The following is a 26,111-nucleotide window of genomic DNA, read 5'->3' as shown; positions in this document are numbered from 1 at the left end:
ACGGGTGGTCATGCTCCTGTTTGTCTCTGCCAGCCCCCTGCCCACACTGCCAAGTTCAAGGAAGCCAGTCCCCTGCTGCTCTGCCTCGGGGCTGGGGGCAGACAGACCCCCTGGGCCCCTGGAGTGGGGGAGGCAGGGAGCCACCGACCCTCATTTGCCCCTAACAGTTCTCCTGAGGTCTCAACCTGTGGCTTTGCCAGGCTGGTTCACAAGCAGAAAGTGGGCCAGGCAGTCTGTGGATAGTTCCGGGGGAGACAGTGGGCAGCGGGAGGCTCAGCCTCGTCCAGGGCCTGCTGTGCAACCTGTGACCCTGAGATCCTCAGCACACCACCACCCAGCCTCCCAACTTGGGCCCCTGGTCAGAGATGCAAATTGCAGCCAAATCCTCCTGGCTCCAGGATTAACTTGCTCTCTGGGTGGGCTCTGCTCATGCAAAACAAGGGGAGGGAGGCACACGGTGGGGGCAGGGGGCGGAGGACAGGGACCCACCCCTCATGTGATGGGCAGGAGCAGCAAGTGGGCCTCACAGCTTATAGGGCATCAAGAATGGTGTGGGGACTGGCCCACTCTCTCCTGGGGCGTCTGTCTCCAGCCCAGAGGCCCGGCTGCAGCAAGGCTTTGACAGGGGTGGGGGTGCAGAGCTAAGGGTGGAAAGTTTCCTCTGCAGTTAATTAGCCCCATGGGGGACAGGCATGTGGGACCTCATTAGTGGGGCCTCAGCTCCAGGCCTGCACCCCAATACTGCCTTTGCAAATGTGGGGAAGGGCCTGGGTGGGTGGTGTGGCCTCTGGGGACCTCAGGCAGTGGGCTGGGGGTCAGTGTGCAAGAGTGGGAGTTGGTGACTGGTGGGGAGGCAGCATCTGGGGGTGACTGAAGGCTGGCAGCCCCGGGCTCTGTTGCTTCCTTCTGTGCCCTGCAGCCCCAGGCTGGCCAGTGCTGAAGCCCCCGACGCCATGGAGGAGTGGGATGTGCCCCAGATGAAGAAGGAGGTCGAGAGCCTCAAGTACCAGCTGGCCTTCAAGAGGGAGCTGTCCTCCCAGACCATCCCCGAGTGAGTCCCAGGCCCCGCCCACCCAGGGCCACGCTATTTGCATCTCATTTGCACGTCTGCACTGGGCTGGGGCGCCAGGCCATCCGACGCGACCACAACCACCCGGCCATCGGGCAGCACCTCAGGGAGCCCAGGTGCCCTCTGTTCACACCACCCTTCCCACTCGCAGGCTCCTTAAGTGGATCGAGGACGGGATCCCCAAGGACCCCTTCCTGAACCCCGAGCTGATGAAGAACAACCCGTGGGTGGAGAGGGGCAAGTGCGCCATCCTGTGAGGCCCGCTGCCCTCCCTGTAGAGACCAACTCTGTAAAGGTGTGACTATATATTAATCACAAGTGCGTTCCCGGGGTGTTCGTGCTTCTCTGCGTTTTCTAACAGCAACGCCGGGGCGTCAGGCATAGGTCCCAGGGTGTCAGTGTGGATGCGGGGTGTCCGGTCTAGGCCCCGGGGGCAACCAGCGTGCATCAGGGCATCCAGCGTGGACCCCGGGGCGTCAGCGTGGATGGGGTATCCGGCACAGACCCCCCTACAGGAGGTCCCTGACGTACAGGCTGCGCCGCACGGCGTTGGAGACGCCCTCCTTGAAGCGGAACCAGACGTCGCTCCTGCCCACCGCAGTGCCCATGCGCCGCTCGGCCGCGTCCGTCTCGGGGACCCTGTCCTCTGTGCAGGCCACACGGTTGCTCCTCCGCCCGGCCCCGCCCGCCCTCCCTCCCCCACGCTGCCACCCCCACGCACCTGCGCTGGTCGCTGCTGCTCTCCTGACCACCACACGGCCGAAGAAGTCCCTCTCGGGCTGAAGGAGGCGGGCTGGTCAGGCCGGTGGGGACAGACCCACGTGGACACTCCCAGCCTCGAAGGGAGGGCCCAGAGGCCGTCTCCCAGGAGGAGGGGCCTTGTGGTGCCCCTGGGCAGCCGGTAGTGGAGTAGATGCCCGCCTCCCCATCCCAGGCCCACTCAGCAAGTTATGTGTCCCCCACAGCTGCCTGCTCCCTGCCAGGGTCAAGTCCAGGGCGGGAGGCGCCAGCAGAGCCCACACCCCTGTCCAGGGGGGAAACTGAGCCCAGGTGGAACCCCACCATGCTGAGTTGGGGAGCTGGACCTTCAGACAGGCCCCCAAGAGCCAGCCCCGCCCGCACGTCCGCCCGGCCCCCCCCCCCGCGCACTGGGCCCCCCCCCCCCCCCCCCCCGCCCCCCGCCCCCCGACCCCCCCATCCCCCCGCCCCACGCCCACTGGGCCCTGCCCCTGCACCTGCTCCTCCAGGGCCGCTCTCCGCAGGATGCGCTCCAGACGCTGCTCGTGGCTGTGCTCCTGGCTGTGCGGCGTGGGTGGCTGCACCCCTTTCTCCCCAGGGTTCCCCAGCGCACCATAGGCCCCAGGGGGACCCTTGTCCTGCAGGAAGTGGGGTGCGGTGAGAGCTGAGTGAACAGTGCATACCAAGGGCAGTGTCCCCTCTAAGGGCCCTGCCCTCCCAGGCCTCACTCTGCCCAGAGCCTGAGGCGGGCTCACCTGAGGGTTGTCCCCAGCCTGGGCCACGACCTCCACCCGCCTCATCTTCTCCACTAGGATCTCTTGGGCAATGAGCTGCTTGGCCTGGTAGGTGAGGGGCTTGCGGACGGGCAGCTCAGGAAAGCGGCAGACCTCCTCCACGTTCCTACTCAGGCAGGGAAGGGCAGGACACCAGGGGCCTGGTCAGAGGAATAGGGGCAGGAGCTACCCCACACCAAATGCCAGAACACAAGAGCTCGCTATGGGGCCCAGCCCTGGCAATGCCACATCCCAGCCCTGTGGCAGCAAGGGGAACTATCTGCACTCAGTTTCCCCAAGTAGATGGGGGCATGAGAAGGGACGCTCCCTGGTGCTGCAGAGGAGAAAAGGAGACAATGTGACCCAGCTGGGCTCAGGCTCAGGAACCGCCACCATCACGCCTCCTTGCCCTGGGACAGGAGAAATGCCAGCATCCTGGACGGCGCTGGCACCCTTGTTGGGCAGTGAGACCGGAGCCGGCACTCTGTCCCCACAACCATCTCAGGATGGGGAAACGGAGCCCCACAGAGCCCAAGGGCCCTCTGGGAGCCACTCCTGGGGGTGACTGAGGCAGTGAGAGGCTATGCACGACCTGGGGGCCCACTTCACAGTCAGGTCTGAGCAAGGGCTGGGCTGGGCCCCACACCAAACCACCCGCCTGACAAACAGGGACACTGAGGGTCACATGCCCTGCCAAGGCCACGCTTTTAGATTCCCGGCCCAGCAATCACCACGGCACCCGGAGTCCAGCCTCCCTGTCCCCAGGCCCCCGACCCCAGATCTAGGGAGACTCACGGCTCCAGCCTGTAGACATACTGCCCGTCGGGCGTGCGCTCCTGACGGTAGGTCAAGCTGTAGGCCAACATGGTGCCCACAAGGCTGGCCAACTGCTGCTTCTCACGGGCACTATACAGCTGTGTGCTCACCTGGAGGCCAGGGCCAGCAGGGACACTGAGTACAGCCAGGGGCCTGACCCACCAGGAGCCACACCCCTCTTCCAGGCGAGGCACTCACGGGGCGCAGCTTGGGAGAGAGGATGTCCAGGAGCAGACAGAGGGCGTCCAGGACAAGGGCCTGGGGTGCAGTTTGGCTGCGGGTGGCTGGCGCGATGCCCGACACCAGTGTCTGGATCAAGTTCTGCGTCCGGTTTGTCCGGTTCTGGGCCTGGGGTGAAGGGTGGACCAGAACCAGGTCACCAAGGACCCCTGGGCCACCCTGGGCATGGGCAGGGCACAGGGGCGCACCTCCTGCTGGCTGCTAGGGAAGGCGATCCTCGGCACGTGGCTGGAGGCAAACAGCAGGTGGAAGGCCGCGGGCAGGAAGGGCAGGTAGCGCAGCAGCTGGAAGCTCTGGCCATGATGGGCGGCCCGGCCCAGCAGGTCGTCGAAGGCCAGCCAGTCGAGGGCCGTGCACACAGTGCCCAGGCTGGAGTCCCGCAGCCGCAGGCGCAGGAAGTTGTCAAACAGGCCCTATGGGCAGGAGGTGGGTAGGCCCTTGAGCCCCTCCACCCAATGAGCACCACCCACTGAGACCCTTCACCCCCACCTGCCCTGCAAGTCCACCAGCAAGGCCACCGGGCCCTGGGGAGCCAGGAAGGCCCCCTGCCACCCTACTCTGGTTTGGCCAAGACCCTGGGATGTGCGGGAGAGAACCCCCACTGCCATGACCACCTCAAAGAGTCATCAGGCTCCAGCCCCAGCCTCTCCCTAAAAGCAGCCCCCACCACCCAAACGAGGGCATGGAGCCCCCACTCTCTTCCCCGGTGGGAGTCCTGCTCCTCCACCACCACGTGACCCCCCCTCGCAATGGGCTTCTGGATTTTCGCAGATCCCCAGCTGCTAATCCAAAGCTGCTTAGTCAGGGAGGCAGCTCAGGCCAGCTTCCCAGGAGTGGAGGCATCTCTGCCACCTGCTCAGGCCAAAACCTCACCCCACCCACGTGCACCGTGTCCCCATTCCCGAAGCTCACATCCAGAAACCAGCCCCTCCTGGCCACCGGGTCAGGCTGCCCAGCCATTGCCATTGCCCTTCAGACGGTTCCCAACCAGCAACCAGAATGACCCCATGGGTCAGATGAACCCCTGTCGCGGGCAGCCCAGGCTGGCCGTTCCCCTCCAGGCACCAGCCAGCAGCCAGTGCCTCCTCCTGGCCCTGGCCCTGCTCACCATCACCTCCCAGAGGACTCCGCCACCCCTCACTCTCGTTCCTGTTTCTCCTCGAGTTTGGCGCATCTGAAGCATCCCCCATTCACTGTCCACAGACAAGGAGACACGGCCAGGTGCAAGCCTCCTGACCCCCTGGAAAGGCTGGAGGGCAGCGTGGTTACCTGGACCACCTTCTCGTGCTCGCCTGCAGAGGCAGCCACGTGCAAGACGTGGTAGAACCGCTGTGAGGCCATGCTCAGAGGCACCTCTGCCGCGTGGGGTCCCAGGCCCGCATGCCCATCAACGAGCAGGAGTGTGTGGGTGGGCAGGGTTGGGTCCTGGCCCACGCGCCGCCTGCAGAAGAGGTGCTGAGGCTGGAATGGAACCCCCATCCCCCCTCAATCCCAGCCCCCGTCTACTTCATTCCTCTCGTGGCAGCCCGCTCCCTGAGGGCTCCCAGGCATCTGGGGAGGCAGTGCCCTGAAGGCAGGGCGGAGTGCCTCCCAGGACCCAGGCAGCCTTGGGTCTCCATCAGCAAAGGCAGAGCTGGCCTACACAAACAGGGCCTGGTGTCCCAGGGCTGGGGCGCTGGGGCTGTCCAGGCCAAGGCTGGTCTGTCCACTTGCCACACCCGCCCCTGCCTACCTCTGGGACCGCGGCAGCTGGAAGATCTCCTGCCACACGGAGAACAGCCCCTTCCGCTGGTCCTTGAGGCCAACGTGTGTGGTCTGCACGGCCCGCACGCTCAGCTCCCGCTGGCCGCGCCCATGCAGGAACTAGACACAGGGGTGGGGGCGGTGAGAAGCCACCGAGCCCCCCTTGCCCCGGCCCGCCCTCCCCCTACCCACCTGCAGTGTATTGATGCAGGCGCGGATGTCATTGTCTGTCTTCTCACAGAGGGCCGCCAGTGCGCCTGGGTCGGCCTGCATGCCCTGCCGCAGGGAGATCTGAGGGAAATGAGAGGGTGGGCGCTCCCTTCCCCGAGACCCCAGAACCCCACCCTGTGGTCCCTCTTCCCTAGAAGCAGGTGAACAGCAACCCTCATCCTGTGAAGTACAAAGGCTGTGGACCAGCCCAGTCTCTGCCTGGAACCATCTACCACCAGAGACCAAAGCGGTCCGGTGACCACACCCCCACGTCCTGAGCCAGGGAACCGGGGAGGCAGACTGCAGAGAGAATGGGGTCCTGGAGGGGAGAGGGGACAGGGGAGCTGGAGACCAGGACAGGGGCCGCATCCTCCCACCCAGTGGCCGGCCATGTGGCCCCTGGCGGCCTGCCCCCCGCCCCCCGCCCCAGCCCTCACTGACCTCCTGGAGCCGCTGCACGAGCCGTGAGGGCAGCGTGGGCGGGAAGTGGAGCAGGAAAGCCTGCTGCTTCAGCTGCCGCAGGGAGGGCGCAAACCTGCAGGACCAGGCAGCGTCCACACCATGCCTGCTCGGCCAGGGGCACCGGGCCACACACCACAGCCTGGCAGGCACAGGGGACCGGCGGGACCCTGGGGCCAAATCTCAGCCTCAAACCCACTGGGTGGCCGGGAGGGGGTGGGGCCGTGCCCTCCCAGGGGCCCTCTGCCCTCCGGCAGAGGCCGCTCCTCAGCCCTCCAGAACCTGGCCTGTGGAGGACCCCTGCCCCACTCACTGGTCGTTGCAGATGCAGATGATGGGCCTCATCAGGAGCCCCCCCTCCGCCCGGCGTCGCCGCCCCCCACCCGCAGGCTCGACCAGGACCCCTGGCTCCGCCTCCTGCGGGCCTTTGCGGTCCAGGATGCTCAGGAGAACGTTGATGGCAGCCTGGGGGGACACACAAAGAGTGCCGTGAGCCACAGTCCCCGCTGCCCGCCCGCCCGACCTCCAGGGCACGGGGAGGCCCACCGTGGGGGCGCCGTCGATCTCGTCGATGACCAGACAGTTGGGCTTCCCGCCAGCACCCAGCACTGACTCCATCTGCGTGGCTGCTTCAATGCGCGTACGGAAGGCCTCGGGGCTGCGGTCGTCACTGGAACCGTGAGGCCAGGGGAGAGACTGTCAGGGCAGCTGTGGCCTCAGCCAGGGCGGCAGCAGCGTCCCTGGCAGGACACCTCCCAGGGCCGAGCCGCCATGCCTATACCTCACGGCTACGCCACGATGTGGCTGCCCCAGATCCCAGTGAGCCCCGAGGAGGATGAGTCCTACCATGCGTGCACCAGGGGCTCCAGCCCCCCCTCCAACCTGCTGGGGGCTCAGGGCCGTGTCCCAGGCTCAACCAGGAATGTCAGAATGGCCGGGAGACCCACTCACCTCGCATTCATCTCCACCACGCAGTAGCCCGCGTGCCGCGCGATCACGTGGGCCAGGGTGGTCTTGCCCAGCCCTGGAGGCCCACACAGAAGCGCCACCTGCAGCCGAGGTGAGGAAACTGTGCTGCGACCCGCACCACTGCAGGGAGCCCTGGCCCAATGGCCAGCAGCTGAAAACCCGCCTGTGAGGCTGGGTGCTGAAGGACGTCCCCCCGCCCCGCCCGTCACCAAATGAGAACCCTAGCGTGCTCGTCGCTCGGAGCCAATGCTTCAGGGCAACAAAGCCTCGCAAAAACCGAGTGACATGGACCCTAACAAGGGTCCCAACAGTACTGACATGATTGATGCCCAGAAGCTACCAGTGCCCACCATGACCACACTAGGGAGATATAAGGCCCTCCAACGGACAGACTTAACCTGAATCACTAAGAATGGACTCAAATCCTAACTCCCATCCCTGACACTCCACACCAAGACCCTGACATCACCGTACTCACACCCACGGGACAGCCACCATGCCCTACAGCCCCCAGAGGCTGCGAAGGTGCCAGAAGGTACCACCCAGAGTGCGGCCCCTGGGCTCAGAAGTGTGTGCAGTGCAGCCGGTGGGGCTCACCTTCTGCCGGGGCCGCCCGCGTGGGTCCAGCTCGGCCTCCAGCATCTCCTCCAGCACCTGCTCGTGGCTCTTCCACTTGCTGGAGGCTGTGGCCTCCTTGCCAACTCGAGCCGGCTCCACACTGGGCCTGGGCTTCCGGGTTGGCCTCTCTCGGCCGAACACCACCAAGTCCCACAGCTTCAGCCACTTCAGCAGGCAGCGGTTGGTGAACTGTGGGACAGGAGGTATGGCCTGGGGCGACCACCAGCACCGACGACTCCCCAGGCCCGCCCCTCATGTCAACCTGACGCCATGAGGCCAGGGACACGCATAGGAACGCTGAGACTGAAAGACGAGTGACCAGCACTGGGTCACCAGCTGGGAAGTGGCACAGTGAGGCTCACCCCAAGTTCTCCCCACCACAGCCCTCCAGGAGCCCCGGCATCCCCAGGGCCCAGCTGCTGCAAGAGCAGAAAACAAAACAGATGCTCCAGGCAGAGAGTGCCCTGGGTCCCCTGCCCGGCTCACAGTGACCAGCAGCAGGCTAGCCACACGCTGCTCTCAGTTTCCCCATCTGCAAGTCAAGGAGGCAGACGAGAACCCTCCCATCCCGCCTGCTGGCAACAAAACATCAGCTGCATCCTGAATTCTCTTCCCTTGGCAACAAAATAACCAGTCACACCTGACCAAGAACAAGACCTTACATCGTCACTGAGCAGCTCCGTGTAGTGCTGGGGCGCAAACTCATCCACCCAGAGGCAGTGCTGGGAGGTGTCTTGGCTGCCGGCCGGCTCCTCCTCAGGGGCCCCCGAGAGCTGGGCCTTTTCCTCTGCCTCCTCCTGGTTGAGGCTGGAAAGCATCATGCCCTGAGCCACCAGACCTCAACCCCGTGCTGGGACCACCCTCCCCCCCCCCCGCCCCAGTACAGGCTAGGGGTCAGCAGTCCAAGACCAGGTGATGGTTCCAGGGATGAAGGTGCCACTGCGTCACCTGTGCAACGTGTCTGAGAGCCGCTGGGCCTCCTCGAGCAGCTGCTGCCGCCGCTGTGCAGACAACAAGGGTGGGCATCAGGATGGTTCAAGCACCCAGTCACCCCACAGCCACCCCTCCTCTCCCAGCAACCCCCACCTCGCTGTCCACTTGCTCCTTCAGGGAGGCAAAGGACACACCCAGCAGGTCCAACTGACCACGGCCACGCCACCGGACATCAAGGAAACGGCTCTGCGGGGAAGGGAGGGTAACAGTCACCTCCTCTTAGGTCCTGGGGTTCCCCATGCCCCACCCCTAGCAGAGCTCAGGGAGCCGGGGACATTTCCCAGCATGAGCAGACCAAGAGGGGAAAAAAGCCCTTCTCTAGCCACAGATCCCCACAGGGGAAGCCACTGGAATGGGGGCAGTTCCAGCAGAAAAGAGAAAGGTGAAAGAAGAAAAAGAAGAAGGAAGAAGGACGGCAGAGCGAGAGGAGAATGGGGAAAGAGACCATCCAAAGGAGATGTCTGGTGGCCAAGTGGACTTCCTGAAAGGCCCCCAAGGTCCCAGTAAGGATACGACATCCAGGACCCTTTCCTGGGCAGCATCAAGCCTGTCAACCCCACCAGAGGGCGATGACCAGCCCCCTACTTGTGGCCACACAGCACCCACCTGCACCCCAGCACCCACTGAGTCAGCTCGCAGCACCAGAAAAGCCCGGTTGCCACCCGTGGAGGTCACGTTGACATAGTCCTCCAGGACAGGGGGCCGCCTCAGGACAGGATTGCGGGGTGCCGGCGAGGCCTGCATGAGACCCACTTCGGCACCAGCATCCAAGGGCCTAGGAAGGCACACGGGCTGTCTCTCGGTCTCTGTTACCGCCTCCTGTTACTCGAGGAGGAGGGACCCCGATCCACCCTGGGCTACCTCCCGAGCCCTCCCGCAGGTCCCAATCCTCAGGACCTTGTCCGAGGAACGGGATCCTTCCAAGGCCCCTGGGAGCCCTGTGCCCCGAGCCACACACCCCTCACCCCACAGCTCAGCGGGGACCTCGGGACTCGGTGGGGGGGTGATGTCCCGAGGCGGGGAGTCAGGAACCAGCAGCTCTTGCATGTCGTGGGGCCCGAAGTTCAGCCTCTTGACGGCCTCCAACCTGGGCCTTTTGACCTTGGGGGCTGAGAAGACACACGGAAGGAACAGGGGCGCTCCCCCAGCCTCACCGCCCCCCCCACGCCCGGGGCCCCCGCGGACGTACTGGGGGGCAGGGGCTCGTCCCTCGGGACGTCGGCGGCCAGCGGCCTCTTCCCGGCACCGCCCGCGCGGCTCCCTGGAGGTCCACCGGGGGAGCAGCGGGCGGCGACGTCCCCTCCAGCCGCGGCCTCCTCGAACGCGGGCCGGGGGCGCCCGCAGGGTGACAGGCCCGCGCTCCCTGCGGGAGAGAAGACTCACAGCGGCCGCCCCAGGGCAGCCGCCTCCGCACCCAGGCTCGCGCAGCCCACGGCGCGGGGCCCTGCCCCTCCGACACGGCCCCACCACGGTCGTTGCCGCACCCGCCTCCGCCCGCCCCCCCTCCTGCCAGCAGCCCTCCCGGACTCCCCGGGCGGGACACGGCGAAGGCCCGCGCCCACCTTCCAGCTCGGCCAGCACCTCGAGCTCGGCCGCGAACTGGCTGTGGAAGTCGTCCTCCACGCCGTGCAGCTCTCGCTCGTAGTCCTCCATCGCGGCCGGACCCGCCGCCCGCAGCGCGCAGCCAGACGAACCTCCCGCGCCGCCAGCCGAACCTCCCGCGCCACCGCGCGCAGCCCCGCCCCGAGCGTCCCGGCGTCACCAATCAACAGCCGGCGTGCCCGACGGCCCTCGCCATTGGTCAGCGGGCGGGGCGTGGGCGGGGCTGCGCGCGCAGGCTGGGCGGGGCCGAATCAGCGCACGGGGGTGAAAGCGGCGGGTTCAGCGGCGCTCGCCATAGGCCCGCATGGCCGCCCGTCCCTGGTGTGGGCGGGGCGTGGGCGGGGCAGGGCCAGCGCTCTGCCGTCGGAGCGGCCGATCCCGGGCGCTCGCCATTGGCCGGGCGCGCTCGCAGGTCCGCGGCGTGGGCGGGGCGTGGGCGGGGCGCGGGCGGGGCTGCGCGCGCAGGCGGGGCGGGCGCGGCGCGGCTCGGTGGACCGAGCCGGGGGTCCAGGGTCGCAGGCTCGCGAGGCGCGGGGACGCAAGGGCTGGAGCCAGGGCCCGGCAGTGGCATCGGGGGCCCAGACGGCGCGGCCCGGCTGCAGGTCGGTCCCGGAGTGGGTGGGGGCGTGGGAGGCTCACAGCCGGGGTCCCCCCGGGACTCCTCGGCCTGTGCCCATCAGGCGCTGGGGACAGAGGCTTCCGCGGAGGGGGTGTCTGCGTGGGGGTTGTCGGGGGAAGAGAGAGGATGAGGGTAGGCGAGGGTGGGATGGCCCCTCCCGGCGCGTGCTGACCTGGGCCGCCCCGGCCGTGGGGACGCGGCGTTTCCGCACTCAGGAAAAGGTCCCCATCGTGCGTCCACGACCGGTCGGCGAGGGGTCCGTGGGGGCGGGCTGAGAGCGAGGCTGCTCGTTCCCAGGCCTAGATTTGGACAGGACGCCCCGCATTTGGAGCCCAGAGCAACCTTGGCTCCCCCGACCTTCGCCAGACTCCCCACCCAGCTGACACTGTCCAGCTGGAGTCAGGGTTGAGGGTGGTAAGGGACTTAGTAGGTGCGGGCGCACAGTGGGTGTGTGTGCTTGCCTGACCGGCAGCGTCGTGGTCTCAGATCCCGGGTTGGGGAGTGGGGGATGTCTGTGCCGGTTGGGCAGGACCCTGATGTGGGCTGTGACCCCTGCTCCACACACTTGCTGTGCCTTGCAGGCCCCGCCATGGAGCCAGGCAGCGTGGAGAACCTGTGCATCGTGTACCGCAGCCGTGACTTCCTGGTGGTGAACAAGCACTGGGATGTGCGTATCGACAGCAAGACATGGCGGGAGACGCTGACCCTCCAGAAGCAGCTGCGGCACCGCTTCCCGGAGCTGGCTGACCCTGACACCTACTACGGGTTCAGGTACGCTGGAGCGGGGTACAGGGGGCCCCCAGCAGCCTCCCACCCAGCCACCACTGATCCTCTGCCCCACGCCAGGTTCTGCCACCAGCTGGACTTCTCCACCAGCGGGGCACTGTGCGTGGCCCTGAACAAGGCAGCCGCGGGCAGTGCTTACAGGTGCTTCAAGGAGCGCCGCGTCACCAAGGCCTACCTGGCCCTGGTAAGGCCCGGCGGGACCCCAGAACACAGGGACTCTGACTCAGCCCGCTTCAGCAGGCCCTGGGGGTCAGGGGCTCCACAGCAGTAGCAAGTGGCCCCGTGAGCAGCGTGTGACTGTTTCCCTGGCAGGTGCGGGGACACATCCAGGAAAGCCAGATGACTGTCAGCTATGCCATTGGCAGGAACAGCACAGAGGGCCGGGCCCACACCATGTGCATCGAGGGCACGCAGGGTACGGAGAGCAGGGGCAGGGCCGTGGGGCATCTATCACCCTGTGGGGACCCTGGGTGGGCAGGTGACCTGGGCTGGGGTGGACTGGGTTCCCAGGGCTGGCCCAGCCAACCCTCACAACTCGCCTTCCTCCCTGCAGGCTGTGAGAACCCAAAGCCGAGCCTCACAGAGCTCGTGGTCCTGGAGCTTGGGCTGTACGCGGGGGACCCCGTGTCCAAAGTGCTCCTACAGCCTCTCACAGGTGTGTCCCGGGGGGGGGCCGGGAAGCTGCCCGGGCCCCTCGCTGCCCGGTGATGGTGCCCTGCCCCTGGCGTGGTGAACATCTGGCGTCGCATCTTCTTGCACAGGGCATTGCGGTGTCCCGGCTTTGCAGGGAAGGAAACTGAGGCACAGAGGCAGAGTAGCTTACTTGGGGCCATCCCGAGCTTTGCTGGTCAAGCTGGTCTTACACTCTTAGCCTTAGTCCCACATGCTGCCACCTCACCCTGCACGGAGTCTCACTGGCCTAGACATGAGGGCAGCGAGAAGGCTGGCCAGGTTCTCCAGCAGACAGAGCGCTGCCCTGGCCCTTCTTTCACCAGGGTGACCCTAGAAGTCAACGCTCATCTTGATCTCTAATGTCTTTCTCTGCAGCAGGAAACAGGCAGGGCTGCCGTCCCCAGAGGTCATGTGAGGCTCTGAGGCCGTGGGGATCGGTGCTGGGTGCGATGTCACAGGTGGAGGGTGGGCTGGGGTGGCACCCTCTCTGACCGCCCCCCTCCCCCCCGCAGGCCGGACGCACCAGCTCCGCGTGCACTGCAGCGCCCTTGGCCACCCCGTCGTGGGGGACCTGACGTACGGCCAGGCCTCGGGCGGGGAGGACCAGCCCTTCCGCATGATGCTGCACGCCTTCTATCTGCGCATCCCCATGCACACAGAGTGCGTGGAGGTCTGCACCTCTGACCCCTTCGTGCCCGCCCTTGATCCTTGCTGGAGCCCCCACACCCTGGTGCAGCCGCTGGACCAGCTCATCCAGACCCTGCGGGCCGCCCCCGACCCTGACCCCACAGAAGGGGGCCCTGGGCCCTGCAGCCCTTCCACACCCCTGCCTGGGCCGGGCCAGCCCCCACCGCCCCCCGCGAAGCCCCCTGCGAAGCCCCCTGAGACAGAGGCGCAGCGGGCCTCATGCTTACAGTGGCTGTCAGAGTGGACGTTGGAGCCAGACCACTGAGGTCACCAGGCTGGGGTGGGGGTGGCAGGCTAGGACCCCTAGGGTGACCGGGGCTGCGGGTCAGAACCCGAGGCCCACCCAAGGCTGGATGTTCCTGCTTGCGGCCTCGCAGTGGGCAAGAACTGAGGCCCCACCCCGACTGGAGTGGCCAGACCTGGAGAGGGGCCAGCAGGGGGAGCCCGGCCACCGTGGTTCCAGAGGATGGAGCTCCAGCCTGTGAGACTGAGCTGGCCTCCCTCCCAGCCCCGCAGGGAAAACCGAGGCCTGCCCGTTTTCTTGAAACGCCTTTTTGGCTCCAAAGCTTCACCCCCAGGGACCTACTTTTTCAGCTCATCCAGATCACCCTGGAAGAGGCAGAGCGGGGCCATGGGCCACCTCAGGGTGGGCTCCTCCCAGGCCCCAGCCCACCCCACAGGGCACCCTGCTCCTCTGCTCTGCTCGGACCCTCTGTGCCCATCACCCTGGGCTGGCTAGGCCCTTTCCGCCTGCAGACCCTGACCCGTCCAGCGCAGCCGGTCCTGCCTTGCGCCTTCGCTTCTGCCAGACTCTGCCTGTGGGCCTCACCCCCTCCTCCCGAATCCTGAGCATCGCACACAGGGGTGGTTCTGGGCCACACCCCCTGCCCCCCGCCACGCATGCCGTCCCTCCAGGCCTGACATAAGTGCTGCTCCTGCAGGGTTTTCTGGGTCCCCCACTGCACCCGTTGCCCTCACTGCCTGCCTTGTGGTTCTCAGGTAGCCACAGGTCATAAGACTTCAGCCTGAGAGTAAGGACGGTCAGCCCCGTCTCATCTGTCCCCCACAACATACCCATGCCACCTTGGCCATAGCTGGGCTCTGGGGACTTGGAATAAACACTCAGTGACTGACCCTGTGGCTGTGACTGTGTCCGATATGGGGGCTCCAGGGGGGCCAGGCCCTTGCTCCCTCTCCCTGTACTAGGCAGACCTTGGCCCCAGGCCCCCCAGCGGGGCCCAGGGTGAACTTTGTGGTCCTGGTTGGTGACCTGTTCTCCCCCCATGCAGTGAGGACCTTGCACCCTGATGTGGGGGCCATGGGGGCTGGGCTCCTGGCGGGGGAACAGAAGCTGAGTCAGCCACTTCCCTAGAGGGCCCCCGTCCTGCAGCCAAACAGGCTGGAGCATTCGCTTGCTTTCAACCAGGGTCCCTCACAGAGTGGCTGCCCCACCCCTACGCCAGCCCTTGGACCCTCTACTGTCTGAGAACAACACAGGAGGGCTAGCGCCTGGGCACCAGCCAGTCTGAGGTCCCACGCCCTGTCTTTGCATCCAGCTGGGCCGGGCCCCTTCTCCCAGTCCCGTGCAGACAGGCCCTGCTGTGGCGCCCGTGGGCTGGCCCCACATGTAGTGACAGCGGGAGCTCAGCTGGGACAGAGCCAGTGGCGGCCGCCCAGCCGCCGTGGGGCCTCAGCAGAGACCCAGGCCCCAGCCCCTGCTCCATGCACTTCCAGTTCCTCATCTGTGACAGGAGGGGCTGGAGCAGACCAGAGGGGCCCAAGAGGCACCTATAGCACAGTACAAGTGGACAGCCGGCTAGATAGTTACTGTGGTGGGCCTGGCGCGGTGCAATGGGATGGTACCACGGGTCCCTGTCCCAGCTCCCCCGGCTCCTCCAGCTTCTCAGACACCTTGGTGCACCTCGCCTTCCTGCTGACACCTGGCCCCTTCCCTTCTCTGCTCTACTCCTACTGCCCACTCCTCCCCGCCGTCACTCACACCCCATGCCCCACGCGTGAAGGCCGTTTCTCACACCGCGACAGAGAGACTCGTCTTTCCAGGTTGCCTTTCAGACCCATTGATGGATCCTGGCAGCTTCTTTCAGTTGCCGAGGTCGAATTCTCTATACCGGGGAGGGCTACTCAGTGTCCTTCCATGCCAGCCCCTTCCTAGCTGGGAGCAGGGGCAGCGGGCTGGCGTCACCGCTGTCTTCCCCACCCCCAGGTCCCAGGAAGCTGCCGGTGAGCCTGGGGGGCCAAGGACGACCCACTACTCCCCATCCTCACCCTTCTGGAGCCAGGGAGGTGCAGGAGGTCAGCCACGGGGTGGAGCCCTGGGGAGGACTCTGACTGCCAGTCTGCAGGGTGGGGACTCCGGGCTGGGGTGGGGCCTGGGGCAAGCAGAGGGCGGGCATGACCAGCCACAGAGCGTGGATCTGGACACGCTGGTCTGGCACAGGGCCCACGGGCTGAGCCTGGAGAGCAAGTGACGAGACAGGAAGGTGCGTGGACCGCACAGAGGGGCAGCCGCAGAGGGAGGGAGGGCAGGACGGCAGGGAGGACTGCCGGTCCAGGGGTAGGTGGCGTGTGTTCCCCCTCCAGCTGGCTCCTACCCCCAAAAAACCCCATCAGCCCCTTGTGTCCCTCAGGACCCAGAGAGCCACCCACTGGCCATCCAGATCAAGGCTACAGTTGGGCTGCCTCCCCCCACCCCGTTGGTCCCTGGGCTGAGGCTTCAGAACCCAGACACAGGGGCCCACCCAGCCCGTCTGCCCCCATCACCCTACCTGTGGGTGGGCAGGGTTTCGAGGATGTGGGAGAAGAGCAACAAGGAGGATTTCTTCAGGCAAGGAGGGCCAGGCAGGCACTCCAGGGGGCACTCGGCACGGACAAAGTGATGCGTAGGCTTGCGATGGATGAGCTCCCAGGAGCCTGTGTGCCGATGGGGTACCACCCCCAGGGATGCTGCGAGGTCAGGAGCGCACACAGTCGCCCAGCCCAGCCACAGGATCTGATCCCGCTTTGCACTCACCGCTGTGTGGCCACAAGCGAGTTGCTCAGCCACTCTGGGCCTGTTTTCTCAACTGTGAAACGTGTTCCGGCTGTGCTGCGGGTTGGGGCAGATTCAGTGAGGCAGGATGCGTGGCTCTTTCTGGCCCAGCAGTTGCTCTGTTGCTGTGGCCATTGGTCCAGCCTGGGCCTGGGCTGCCCTGGAGGTCAAGCCCACAGCGGGGTTGGCCAGCATCAGGCTTCTTGCACTCGCTGGCCTCCTCCTGTTCCCGCCCCTGCTGGCCTGTGGGGAGTCTCCTTCAGCCCAGCCTGGGCCCTGGGGTGGGTGGAGACCCCACTACCAAGTGACACCCCCACTCTACAGGCCCCTCAGTGTCCCTGCAACCCCTCAACCAAAACCCGCTCCCAGGAAAGTGCTTGGGGCTTGGGTGGAGTGACAGGCCGGCCTCGGGTCAGTGCCGGGGCCCAGGGTGAGCCTGCCCCCTCCAGTGGGGCCCTCCCCCAAGCCTGCCCCCTGGGACCCCACCCCTCTCCAGACTCTGGGGGTCACCAGGCTCACTGCCATTTGCCCTGACAGGGGGAGTTTCAGCAGGAGGGGCTGTCACCACAGGCTCCAGGGTGCCCTCGAGCTCTAGCTGGTGTGGCTGGACTCCTGGGGGCCTGTCCAGGAGCCAGGTCAGTGTCTCTGCTTGGCCATGGGGCTGGCTTGTTGGGCACATGTGGTCCTGTGATGCTGACGGCATTGGCTCAGCGGCTGACCCTGTGCCGTTGGGGCTCAAGGCCCCAGAGTCCTCCGGGCTCCGCCAACAGGGGCTGTACCCCTCCCAGGAGGCGGCGAGAGCTGGAGCTGAGGCTGGGGCCAGACATCAGCCTGGGACACCCACCCCTGTCCCCCTTAGCTGGGGAAGAAGCTTCTGCAGGCATGCCTTCATTCCCAGCCCAGCAGGCAGGTCAGAAGTCCCTCCTGCAGTCACACCTCTGCTCTGCCTCGGAGGCCCGCCCGGTGGAGCCACCCCCATCCCGGGCCCCATGGGACAGGTGGGCCCCAGGTCACGTGTGGCACAGCTCTATACCATCGAGGCTGCCCACCTGGTGCCCACACACCCTCCCCGCCCCACAGCACACTCACGTCTGGAGATGCGTGCCTATGGGCACAGTCCCCACAGGTTCTGTTTCCAGCATCCACAGAAGAGAAACAACACCACATGTGTCACTAAACCCAGGCGCCACGTTGGGTCCACGTGTGCCTAATGTCCCTCCAGGGAACACACATGCATCACACATGCATGTAGATGTGTGCGATCCCAGGCACACATGAACACACACATGTGCACACACACATCAGCCCACATGGAGAATGCAGACGTGTACGTGTGTGATGCATGCACGACCCTCAGGGCAAGGACACCACCGGGCAGAGCCCCCCAGTGTGGAGCGGTGTGCACTGGGTAGCCGCCAACCGTGAGCTCAGCCTCCTGCTCCCCCAGGGCTGGGGAGCAGGTGCCTGCTGTGCCTGGGGCCCCAAGAGGCTGACACGGCAGTGTCACCTGGCACAGCCCCGGCCCTTCCCCTACACGTCTGGCTGGCGGGCGTCACTGCAGGAGTGGGTGGCCGGCCGGGCAGGGTGCTGTGTGAGGCATGGAGGCGAGCAGGGACCCCAGCACCCCCAGTCTGCACCACTCTTGCGCCCCACGGCTTGGTTGCCGGGGCTGACATGCTTGGTGGGCTGCGGCTGCTGGTGTTTGCAGCACTTGGTATCTGGTCTACCATCCCCCTGCACAGCACGGCCACCGCCGGGCCCGGGAGCAGACAGTCTTCATGCTCAGGTGAGGGGCGGGGGCGGGGGCACAGGCCACCATCAGCTGGATCCACAGGGCTCCAGCTTCGAGTCTGGGCTCTGTGTGGCCCCTGGGCAGGTAGCTGAGCCCCTCGGAGCCTCTGTTCTGCCCCCTACTTGGGACGGTAACCTCCCTGTCCTCCTCCTGGTACCTGCAGTCCGGGGCCCCACAGCCGGCCCTGGCCGTCACTCTGTGCGGAGCTGTGCCCAGGGCCGGGCAGGGGGGTCTGGCTCCTGACACGCCTCCACCCCCAGGACCCGAGTCCCCAGGCCTCACAGCTTTGGTCTCTGCCTGGGGGTCTGGGTGTGGGTGGTGCCTCGGGCTGGGTGTGAGGCCAAGAGAGGGGCAGGGAGCTGCGTGGGCCACCCAGGTGTGGGGGTGAGGCTGAGGCTGCCCGGGGCCAGGCTGAGGAGCCACCAGGCCTCTCCCCAGCTGCCTGTGGGGCCTCACTGGGACCGCCACCCCCCTTCCTCCATAGCTGCTAGAGATTTGTTCATTGGAGACAACGCAGCCCACGGGTCCCCTGAGCCCCGACCTGTGATAAGAGAGGCCCCGGGATTAGCCCAGCTACCCCTGCGTCAGCTCCTTTTGTTCCAAAGACACATCGTTTGTGGGGTCACGCCCCTCCCCAAAGACGGCAAGGGGTCGCCTGCCCGGCAGAGTGCCCATCCTGTGTGACCCTGGGCGAGGCCTCCCTCTCTGTGCCCTGCAGCCGAGGCAGGCGGGGTAGGTGGTGGGCCAGCCTCGTCACCTCCCATGTCCTCTGCAGCTTGTCCTGGACCCGCCGCCCGTGACCCCGGCAGCTTCCTGCCAGGACGACCCGTGTACACCACACAGGCATGGGCCCCAGAGCCGGTGAGGTGGCTCCCCTTCACGGGAGGGGCACCCTGGGCCCTCTGGGTGGCTCCCACTGCCGGGCTCCTGGGGCAGCACCACCTCCTGCATCATGGCAGACGTGGAGGGTGCTTCCGCTCTCCGGCCACCCCGTCCTGAGGCCTGCACTTGGGGGTCCTGCCCCAGGCTCCCCCCACCCTCTAGGGGTCAGAGAAGGGAAGGGGGGACGGCACAGACAAGGCACCGGGCCCAGGGGTCCTGGCAGGGACAAGGGGAGGCCACGGCTATGAAGGGCTGAGCAACCCAAGGGAAGGTGGCCACCAAGCCCAGTGCCTCTGCTTGGGGTCTCGGGGCTCAGACTCAGGACAGAGCCATGGGGTAGAGGGAGGAGTTTACCCAGGTGACCCCGAGGTCTCCGTGCTGGGGTGGCCACAGGTCCACCCCAGGACACAGGAAGCCCTGGTCAGACCCATGCTGGACACTCCCACACACGTGCTCCCCTGGGCAGCACTCAGCCTCACGGGGCCAGCAGTTGCTCACAACCCCTTCTGTTCCAGGTGTCCTGGTGAGCCCGGGCCTCGCCCTCCTGGTGTGGCTCACTGTCCCCTGCTCTGGCCCCCAGGCTGAGGGCTTCTCCCAGGGAGGGCTGGATGCCAGCCGGGCCGACCTGTGGGCCAGGTGAGTGCCAGCCGTTCCTGCCAGCTCTGAGTCCTGCAGCTCATTCCCTGGCTGGGCTGGGGTGGGGACCATCTCTGATGGCCCAGATGTGGCCATGGCAGGGCTGCCAACTCCCAGCTCCAGCCTGTAGGCCTGGCCCTGCCTGCCCAGGTCCACCTTGCCCCAGATGGCCCAGAGCACCTGGTGCCCTGCATCAGAGTCTCGCCCACATCGCTATCGCAGATGGCTGGGGCGGGGTCCCCCCCTGAGACCCCCCCCCACTGCTCACACTGCTTCCTTCAGCCTGGTGGGTGGTGGCTTCTCATCCTGGGTCCTCCCGGCTTCCTTCCTTCTGCCCCAAGGCTGTGCCGCCCTCTCAGGCCCCAGACTGAGGCGCTCTGTCAAGTCTGTGCACTGTCCAGGGGTCTCGTGCATGGGCTCAGCCGTCCGCTCCTCTCCCAAGGGTTGGCCGTCACTGCTCAGCCATCAGGCTATTGACCAGTCAGGCAGGGCTGGAGGCCTGAGTTGGACCAGCCAGGCCCGGCTAAAGGCCCACGAGACCCTTCCCTGCGCACAGACTTTATTAGACTCACAGCATGAGGAAGGCTCAGGGAGGAGGTGGCCTGGCTGCGGATGACCAGCAGGTGCCCGGGCCAAATCTCCTCCAAACCCTCAGCCATCACCGGGACTGCGGAGCCCACCAGAGCTCAGAGCCGGTGGGGACAGGGCCTCGGGAGGAAGCACAGACCCGGAGTCAGGGCCGCGGCCACACTGAAGTCCCGCTCGTATCTCAGAGCCTGGGACCAACCGGGTGCTCGTGGCAGAAATGCATGGGCGAAAGTGAATGAGTGAATGAGGGCAGCAGGAGGGCCGCCTGTGTCAAGGCCGTGCCAGCCGCACTTGCTGTGTCTCACCCCTCGGTGTAGGGGCATCCAACTTGCACCCCGCATGCAGCAGTCTGGCTGCCCCCCCGCCCTCCACCCCTCACGGCCTGCCTCCTTTCTGCCCAGTGCCAACACCTCCCTCCTGCAAGGGTTCTGGTGCCAGCCAGCCAGGCAGCTGTCCCGGGACCAACTTTCAGCTCTGATCAGGAGGATGGCATCACAGCAGGTCCCCCTCAAAGCCTGGCAGGTAGGCAGCCATGGCTGGCGAGAGCAGGCCAGGGTGTCGAGGGCAAGGGTGGGCTCCCTGGAGAAGGGCTCTGGTGACGGGCAGGCAAGGAGGGCATCTCCAGCAGAGAACACAGGCCAGCAAGGGCCAGGACCACAGGGCTGCATGCAGAGTGAGCTGGCCTGGAGCACGACGAGGCTGTGCTGGAAATGCTGCGTGCGTTGTCCCTAAGCCAACCCGCCAACTTCACAGCTGCCTAAGAGGTGTCTTAGGTTGACCCCGATATGACTGGAGGTCTGACCCTCTGAGGTCAGTCCTTCCCTCTCTTGGCTGATTCTCCAGAGTGGCCACTTTGGATGGTGTCCAGAACTTTGCCAACTGCCCACAGACCCCGTGCCTTCTCTTCTTGGTGGGGTGAGGGCTTGTCCACCTGGCCAGCGCTGGCCCCTTCCTGCCTCCATCTGGCACATGGCGCCCTCCTTGGAGCGGGTCCTCTGGGCCCCCGGGCTGGATCTTCAGCCTGCTGGCCTCTCCCCAACCTGGGCTACAGGAGGGGCCGGCTGAGCCACCTCGGCCCACAGCTGACCCAAACATCGCCTGCCCCTGAGTTTACAAAAAGGAAGGAAGAAAAGCTGTCGTTTTGTCTCATTATAAAATTCGGAGTAAATTCGAAACAACCCCAAAGCAGGCCAAGCCAGACAAGAAGTCTGGGCCGGGGGTGGCGTTGGCATGAGCAGAATCTCAATGGGTTGCTGGGGGTACAAGGGGGGCTGGGGTGGGCGAAGGGCCTGAACCCCGGGGGGGGGGGGTGCAGGCGTTCAGGTTGGGTTGACCCTGTTCTGAGGCTGGTTCTGACGTGGAGGTTGAGGCAGGAGGAAGAACATGTAAAGTCCAGGTGACAGAGGGCGGGCAGCTGGAGGAGGGGACGGGGGCTGAAAGGAGGGGGCCAGGCGAGCCCCAGGCTGGACAAGGGAGTGACACGCCACCCGCCCTGCCCAGCTCAGCTGCCTGGCCAACCTGGCCGCCTGGCACAGCCTCCAGGGCGACTTCCCGTTCCACCCAGCCGACCTTCTGCTCTTCTACAAGTGAGTGTCCCCTCCCCACCAGCGTCCGGCCGACGCAGGCTGAGTGTGTCTCCTCTGGATCCCAGGGACCCCAGCTCCCCAGGGGCGCCTCGAGTCACCCCGCAGGATCCCTGGCTGGCCCCTGCCCTCTCGACAGCCCCCCACCTGCCCACAGCCTGACGCAGGTGAGGGAAGCCGACTGCCAGGCCTTCATCCGCCACGCCGCCCAGGGGGACATGGAGCTGCTGGCCAACCTGCCTGACCAGAGGGCCGCCCTGCGGCACGCAGCCATGGCCTGCCTGGTAGGTCTCGCAGGCTGGTTGGGACCGGACAGATGGACGGACAGTGGGGCCAGGCTGGTACTGACCTGCTGTCCCACAGGGAGGGCCCCGTCCGCAGCTCAGTGCCTCTGACCTGCTGCTCCTCGGGATCCTGGTGTGTGACATGGATGCGTCCAGTATCGTGGCCTCAGACCCTCAGGTACTGCAGAACCTGCAGCGCTGCCCCCGGCTGACCACCACCCAGCAAGCTGCCCTCAACACGCTGCTGGCCAGTGGGAGGACCAGGCTCGGGTAAGCAGGGGCCCCGTCCCCTCTGCCCGGGCCTCCCTTCCTTGAGATGAGACAGGAGACAGCCTGGGGTTCTGGCCCAGGAGATCACTGATGTCCACAGCCCTGCTGACCTTCAACCTCTGACTCTAGCTCACAGCCCCACTCTGACCTTGATGCCTTTGGGGCACAGGTTTGGGGGTGCTACCCCCACCTTCTGGGTCCTACAATCCCCCTGCCCAGACACCCGTGCTGGGAGTCTCTGCTGGGCAGGCGAGTGTCCCCAGCAGGGCAGGCCCTGGGAACTGTGCGTTAAGGGAGGGGCAGGCGGCTTCCAGGGACTGGGGCGCTGCTCCAGACCCCAACACAGTGCCCCCTTCCCACACACCAGGCCCCCTAACTCCTGGAACCTGGAAGGGCTGCAGACTCTGGGACGCCTGGCCACCTACATCAGCCCTGGCCTGTGGGTGCAGGTGCAGGAGGTAGGACGGTGCCCTGGGTGGGGGGCGGCGGAGCTGGCCATGGACACGGAGAGGAGCGTCCAGCCGACACTCCACCAGCCCATCCCTGCCTGACGGTCGGCTGTATGACCACCCCAATGCCCGAGTGGTGTCCCCCAGTCACCCCCTAACACAGGGTTTGTCTGTGGGGTGGGAGGAGGGACCAGGTGGCCCCTTTCCGGGTTACGGGATGTCCATGCCCACCATGCCAGGCCGTGGGCCTGGACTTCTTCAGCAGCATGGTGGCTGCATGCCGGGCAGGGCAGCTCAGCCAGCGTGACACCAGGCGCTTCGTCACCGGCTTCCTCGAGGCCAAGGCGGCATCCTCAAGGCCCAAGAGGGGCACAGGTCAGTGTGGCTACCGCGGCCTGGGGACACTGCCTGTCCTCCTGCTCTGGGCTCCTCATCCCGGAGTGGGGGCACCTAGACACAGCCTCACCTGCTGCTGGACCTCCTGAGCGTGGCCGAGGAGTCTGTATCCAGCCTTAGGGCGGGGTGAGGGGTGTCAGAGTCCAGTGGGACTAGACTTCAGGGCCAGGGCTGGGCTGGGAGTCGAGGTCAAGGTCAGGGTTGAGTCAGTCTGCTCTGGGTCGAATTCTTAGCTGGGGGTGAAGCTTGGGGAGAGAGTCAAGGAGGGGTCAAGGTTAGGAGTGACGTGGGGCCTGAAGTTAGCTGACCAGGGTCATCAACACCGCCACCCCGCCCCCACCCCCGGCCACAGGGAGACACTGCATCCGTGGCGACATCACGGCGGCCACGCTGCGGGACGACCTCTTCCTGGTCCGCTATGACTGCTCACAGCTCGAGTCCTGCCTGGGCAGCCACGTGCTCAGGGCCAACCTGGACCCCCTGCTGCAGCACCCGCTCCCCACTGAGTGCCAGCGCGTCGTCAAGGCCAAGCTGGCTCAGGTGCGCCGAGGACCGGGCCGTGGGAGGAGGCGGGTGGGTAGGCGGGTGCCGGGCCGTGTGGCCTGACCCCCCCGCCCGCCTCAGATCTACCCGCGCGGCATCCCCGAGGAGCAGCTTCGGCGTATCACCTCGCTGGTCTACCTCTACTCCCGTGCGGAGATCGGCCAGTGGAACATCACGTCCAGAGACACGGTCGTGGCCCTGCTGGCCTCGGACGTGGCCCTGGAGAACCAGACGGAGGTGAGGGCACCGTGGGCGGGTAGGAGGGCGCCCCACTGACCCTGGCCCTGCTGACCCCAGCCCCGTCCCTAGGCCGTCCTGCAGAAGTTCCTGGACCACAATGGCACGGTCACCAGCGCCCTGCTGGTGGCCATTGGGGGCTCCCGTCTCTGCTGGATGAGCCCCCCGCAGATCCGGGCCATCCGGCCCTCAGAGTTCCGGTGAGCTGCCCAGCGACCTGCCCGCCCACACTGTGGATTCCCCTCCACTCTCAGCCAGGAGGGTGGGGGAAACTGAGGCTCAGGAAGGGGTCCCAGCCAGGCCACCAGAGTGTGTTGGTTTCCCATGGCTGCCATCACAAAGTACCCCAAACTGAGTGGTTTAAAACAACAGAAATGTATTCTCTCACAGTCTGGAAGCCAGCAGTCTGCAATTAGGGTGTCGCAGGGCTGGGGTCCCCGTGAAACCCTTCCTGCCTCCTCCAGCTTCTGGTGGTGCCAGCAGCCCTTGGCTTGTGGCCACCTCACCCCCATCTCTGCCTCCATCGTCCCACGGCTGTCTCTGCCATGTCTGTGCCCAAATTTCCCCCTTCTGTGACACTAGTCGTTACATCTAGGGCCCACCCTAACTCAGTATGACCTCACCTTAATTCTATTACATCCAAAAACAGGAAAGACCCTATTTCCAAGTAAGGTCTCATTCTGAGGTTTGGGGTGGACGTGAATTTTGGGAGACACAGTTCAGCCCAGTACAGAGGGCAAGAGGGAAGCTGTGGTTCAGGCAGAGCCAGGCCCGGCCAACTGGAGGTGAAGGGGCTCCCAGCCTGCCTGTCAGCCTCCCCTACTCCCCAGGCTGGCCGGGGCCCTGGACATCTCCTCCTGCCCTCAGAGCCGGAAGGACGTGCTCTACGCCAAGGCCCGCGAGGCCTTTGGCAGCACCAGGACCACAGCCACCTACTACCACCTCATGCGCCCGTACCTCGGTGAGCCCCCGGCCACGTATGTGGGCGCCCCTCGTCCAGAGCCCCCGCCCCCCTCACCACTGCTCGGCCCCCAGGCGGCGCCCCCGTGGAGGAGCTGCAGCACCTGGCCCAGGAAAACGTCTCCATGGACATCGACACCTTCACCAACCTGAACCCCCGCGTGCTGCAGGTGGGCCCGGGGCTGCCCTGTTGGGGAGCGGGGGGGTGGCCTAGCCAAGCCAGGGCAGCCCTAGGTCATGGGTCCAGGGCCCCAAGCACCCCAAACTCAGAGGTGTGCAGACAGTGTGGGCCCCAGGTCACTTCTCCAGGCTGGTTCTGCCGGCTCTGACTCCCCGGTTAGTCACCAACCTGCCGGGTCCTCCCCGAAGCCCACCCCTGTGGGCCCCTCCGTCCCTCCCCCCATGGCCCCCTCACTTCTCGCACAGAGCCTGAGTGTGGGCAACGTGACGACGCTGCTGGGCCAGAACGTGGGGGACCTGCAGAAGGCTCGCAGCCACCCCACCATCAGCTCCTGGCTCCGCAGCCTCAACAGCTCGGCCCTCGGCGAGCTGGGCCTGGACACCGACCCCATCGGCCCCACCCACCCAGCCCGCCCGACCACTGTGACGCCCAACACCACCCCCTGGGCGCCCCATCTGGCCCCCACCTCAGGCCGGCCTGGGAATGACGCTCCTACCTCAGGTACGGCCTGCCCCACCCCACCCTCACCCTCACGGGCCATGATCCCCGCCTCTGCTCTGTCTGCCCTGAGCCTTGTGGACCTCAGACTGCGACTAATTCCTTGCTTTGTGCCCAATCTCCTACTCCGTTGACCAACTCTTTTTCCATTTGCCTCCTTGGGTGACATCTGGGTGACATGCTTCACTCTCCATCGCCCACTGAGTTATTGAAGGACAGTCATCTCCTCCAAAACCGGCTGAACAGCAGACAGCGGGATGGGGGGCAGGGGGTGGGGGAAGTTTCGAGATCCTTTTTGGGGCCCAGAGGAGCGGCTGTACATGGGGTCCTCAATGGCCTTCCCCACCACAGGGACGCTGTGAGCCTGGAGCCCAGGGGGAGGGGCTGCTAGGCCCAGCAGGCTGCCAGGACAGCCCTGGGGGTGGCTCCCAGCCAGGACTGACGGGTGCTCCCTCCATGTTCCGCCTACAGGCAGCCCACCAGCCAACCTGGGGTACCTGCCACTTGCTGTGGCCCTGCCCTCCAGCCTCCTGTGGCTGCTGTATCGGGGCGCCTGGACCGTGGCCTCCAAAGACGGCGCTGCCCGGGCACCACATGCAGGAAAATTGGGGCTGGTAGGTGGAGCTGGACCCCTACCCAATGTCCCACCTCCCAGGGGCCTGCAGGGCTGGTCCTCAGCCACACCCAGCTCCCAGGACCTGGAGCTGGACTGAGGACCTGGGCCCCAGGAGGAGCTGCAACCACCCCGGGTCACCCGCCCAGCCAGCTG

The 26,111-nt window shown here is 66.1% G+C and overlaps 3 protein-coding genes across 3 annotated transcripts; 2 read left to right on the top strand and 1 right to left on the bottom strand.

Annotated features, from left to right (window-relative positions):
• Nucleotides 1–1,397: 1,397 nt before the first annotated feature.
• Nucleotides 1,398–10,294, bottom strand: CHTF18 (chromosome transmission fidelity factor 18). Its single transcript, XM_046667610.1, has 22 exons — nt 10,191–10,294; nt 9,818–9,991; nt 9,587–9,737; nt 9,235–9,403; nt 8,722–8,814; nt 8,584–8,636; nt 8,298–8,442; nt 7,615–7,824; nt 7,000–7,097; nt 6,595–6,718; nt 6,362–6,513; nt 6,031–6,124; nt 5,572–5,670; nt 5,369–5,499; nt 4,906–5,077; nt 3,825–4,049; nt 3,595–3,744; nt 3,376–3,506; nt 2,563–2,707; nt 2,305–2,445; nt 1,791–1,848; nt 1,398–1,715 (listed from the first exon to the last, which is right to left on the bottom strand). Exons 1-22 carry the CDS (start codon nt 10,279–10,281, stop codon nt 1,579–1,581), a joined length of 2,943 nt encoding a protein of 980 aa, XP_046523566.1. The 5' UTR covers nt 10,282–10,294; the 3' UTR covers nt 1,398–1,578.
• A 416-nt stretch (nt 10,295–10,710) lies between these two features.
• RPUSD1 (RNA pseudouridine synthase domain containing 1) lies at nt 10,711–14,128 on the top strand. Its single transcript, XM_046667309.1, has 6 exons — nt 10,711–10,832; nt 11,431–11,620; nt 11,696–11,819; nt 11,948–12,050; nt 12,189–12,290; nt 12,820–14,128. The coding sequence occupies exons 2-6, from the start codon at nt 11,439–11,441 to the stop codon at nt 13,257–13,259; spliced, it is 951 nt and encodes a 316-aa protein (XP_046523265.1). The 5' UTR covers nt 10,711–10,832; nt 11,431–11,438; the 3' UTR covers nt 13,260–14,128.
• A 3,589-nt stretch (nt 14,129–17,717) lies between these two features.
• LOC124241936 (mesothelin-like protein) lies at nt 17,718–26,055 on the top strand. Its single transcript, XM_046666325.1, has 15 exons — nt 17,718–17,829; nt 19,233–19,353; nt 20,343–20,463; nt 21,442–21,527; nt 21,682–21,808; nt 21,888–22,078; nt 22,446–22,536; nt 22,767–22,902; nt 23,276–23,463; nt 23,548–23,703; nt 23,776–23,903; nt 24,534–24,664; nt 24,739–24,833; nt 25,090–25,345; nt 25,814–26,055. The coding sequence occupies exons 1-15, from the start codon at nt 17,718–17,720 to the stop codon at nt 26,053–26,055; spliced, it is 2,181 nt and encodes a 726-aa protein (XP_046522281.1).
• The last annotated feature ends 56 nt before the right edge of the window (nt 26,056–26,111 follow it).

Source organism: Equus quagga, chromosome 7 (genome assembly GCF_021613505.1).
Source record: "Equus quagga isolate Etosha38 chromosome 7, UCLA_HA_Equagga_1.0, whole genome shotgun sequence".
In the NCBI taxonomy this organism is placed as follows: Eukaryota; Metazoa; Chordata; class Mammalia; order Perissodactyla; family Equidae; genus Equus; species Equus quagga.
The sequence above is the reverse complement of the archived record's forward strand: the minus strand, read 5'-3'. Positions and strand labels throughout refer to the sequence as shown.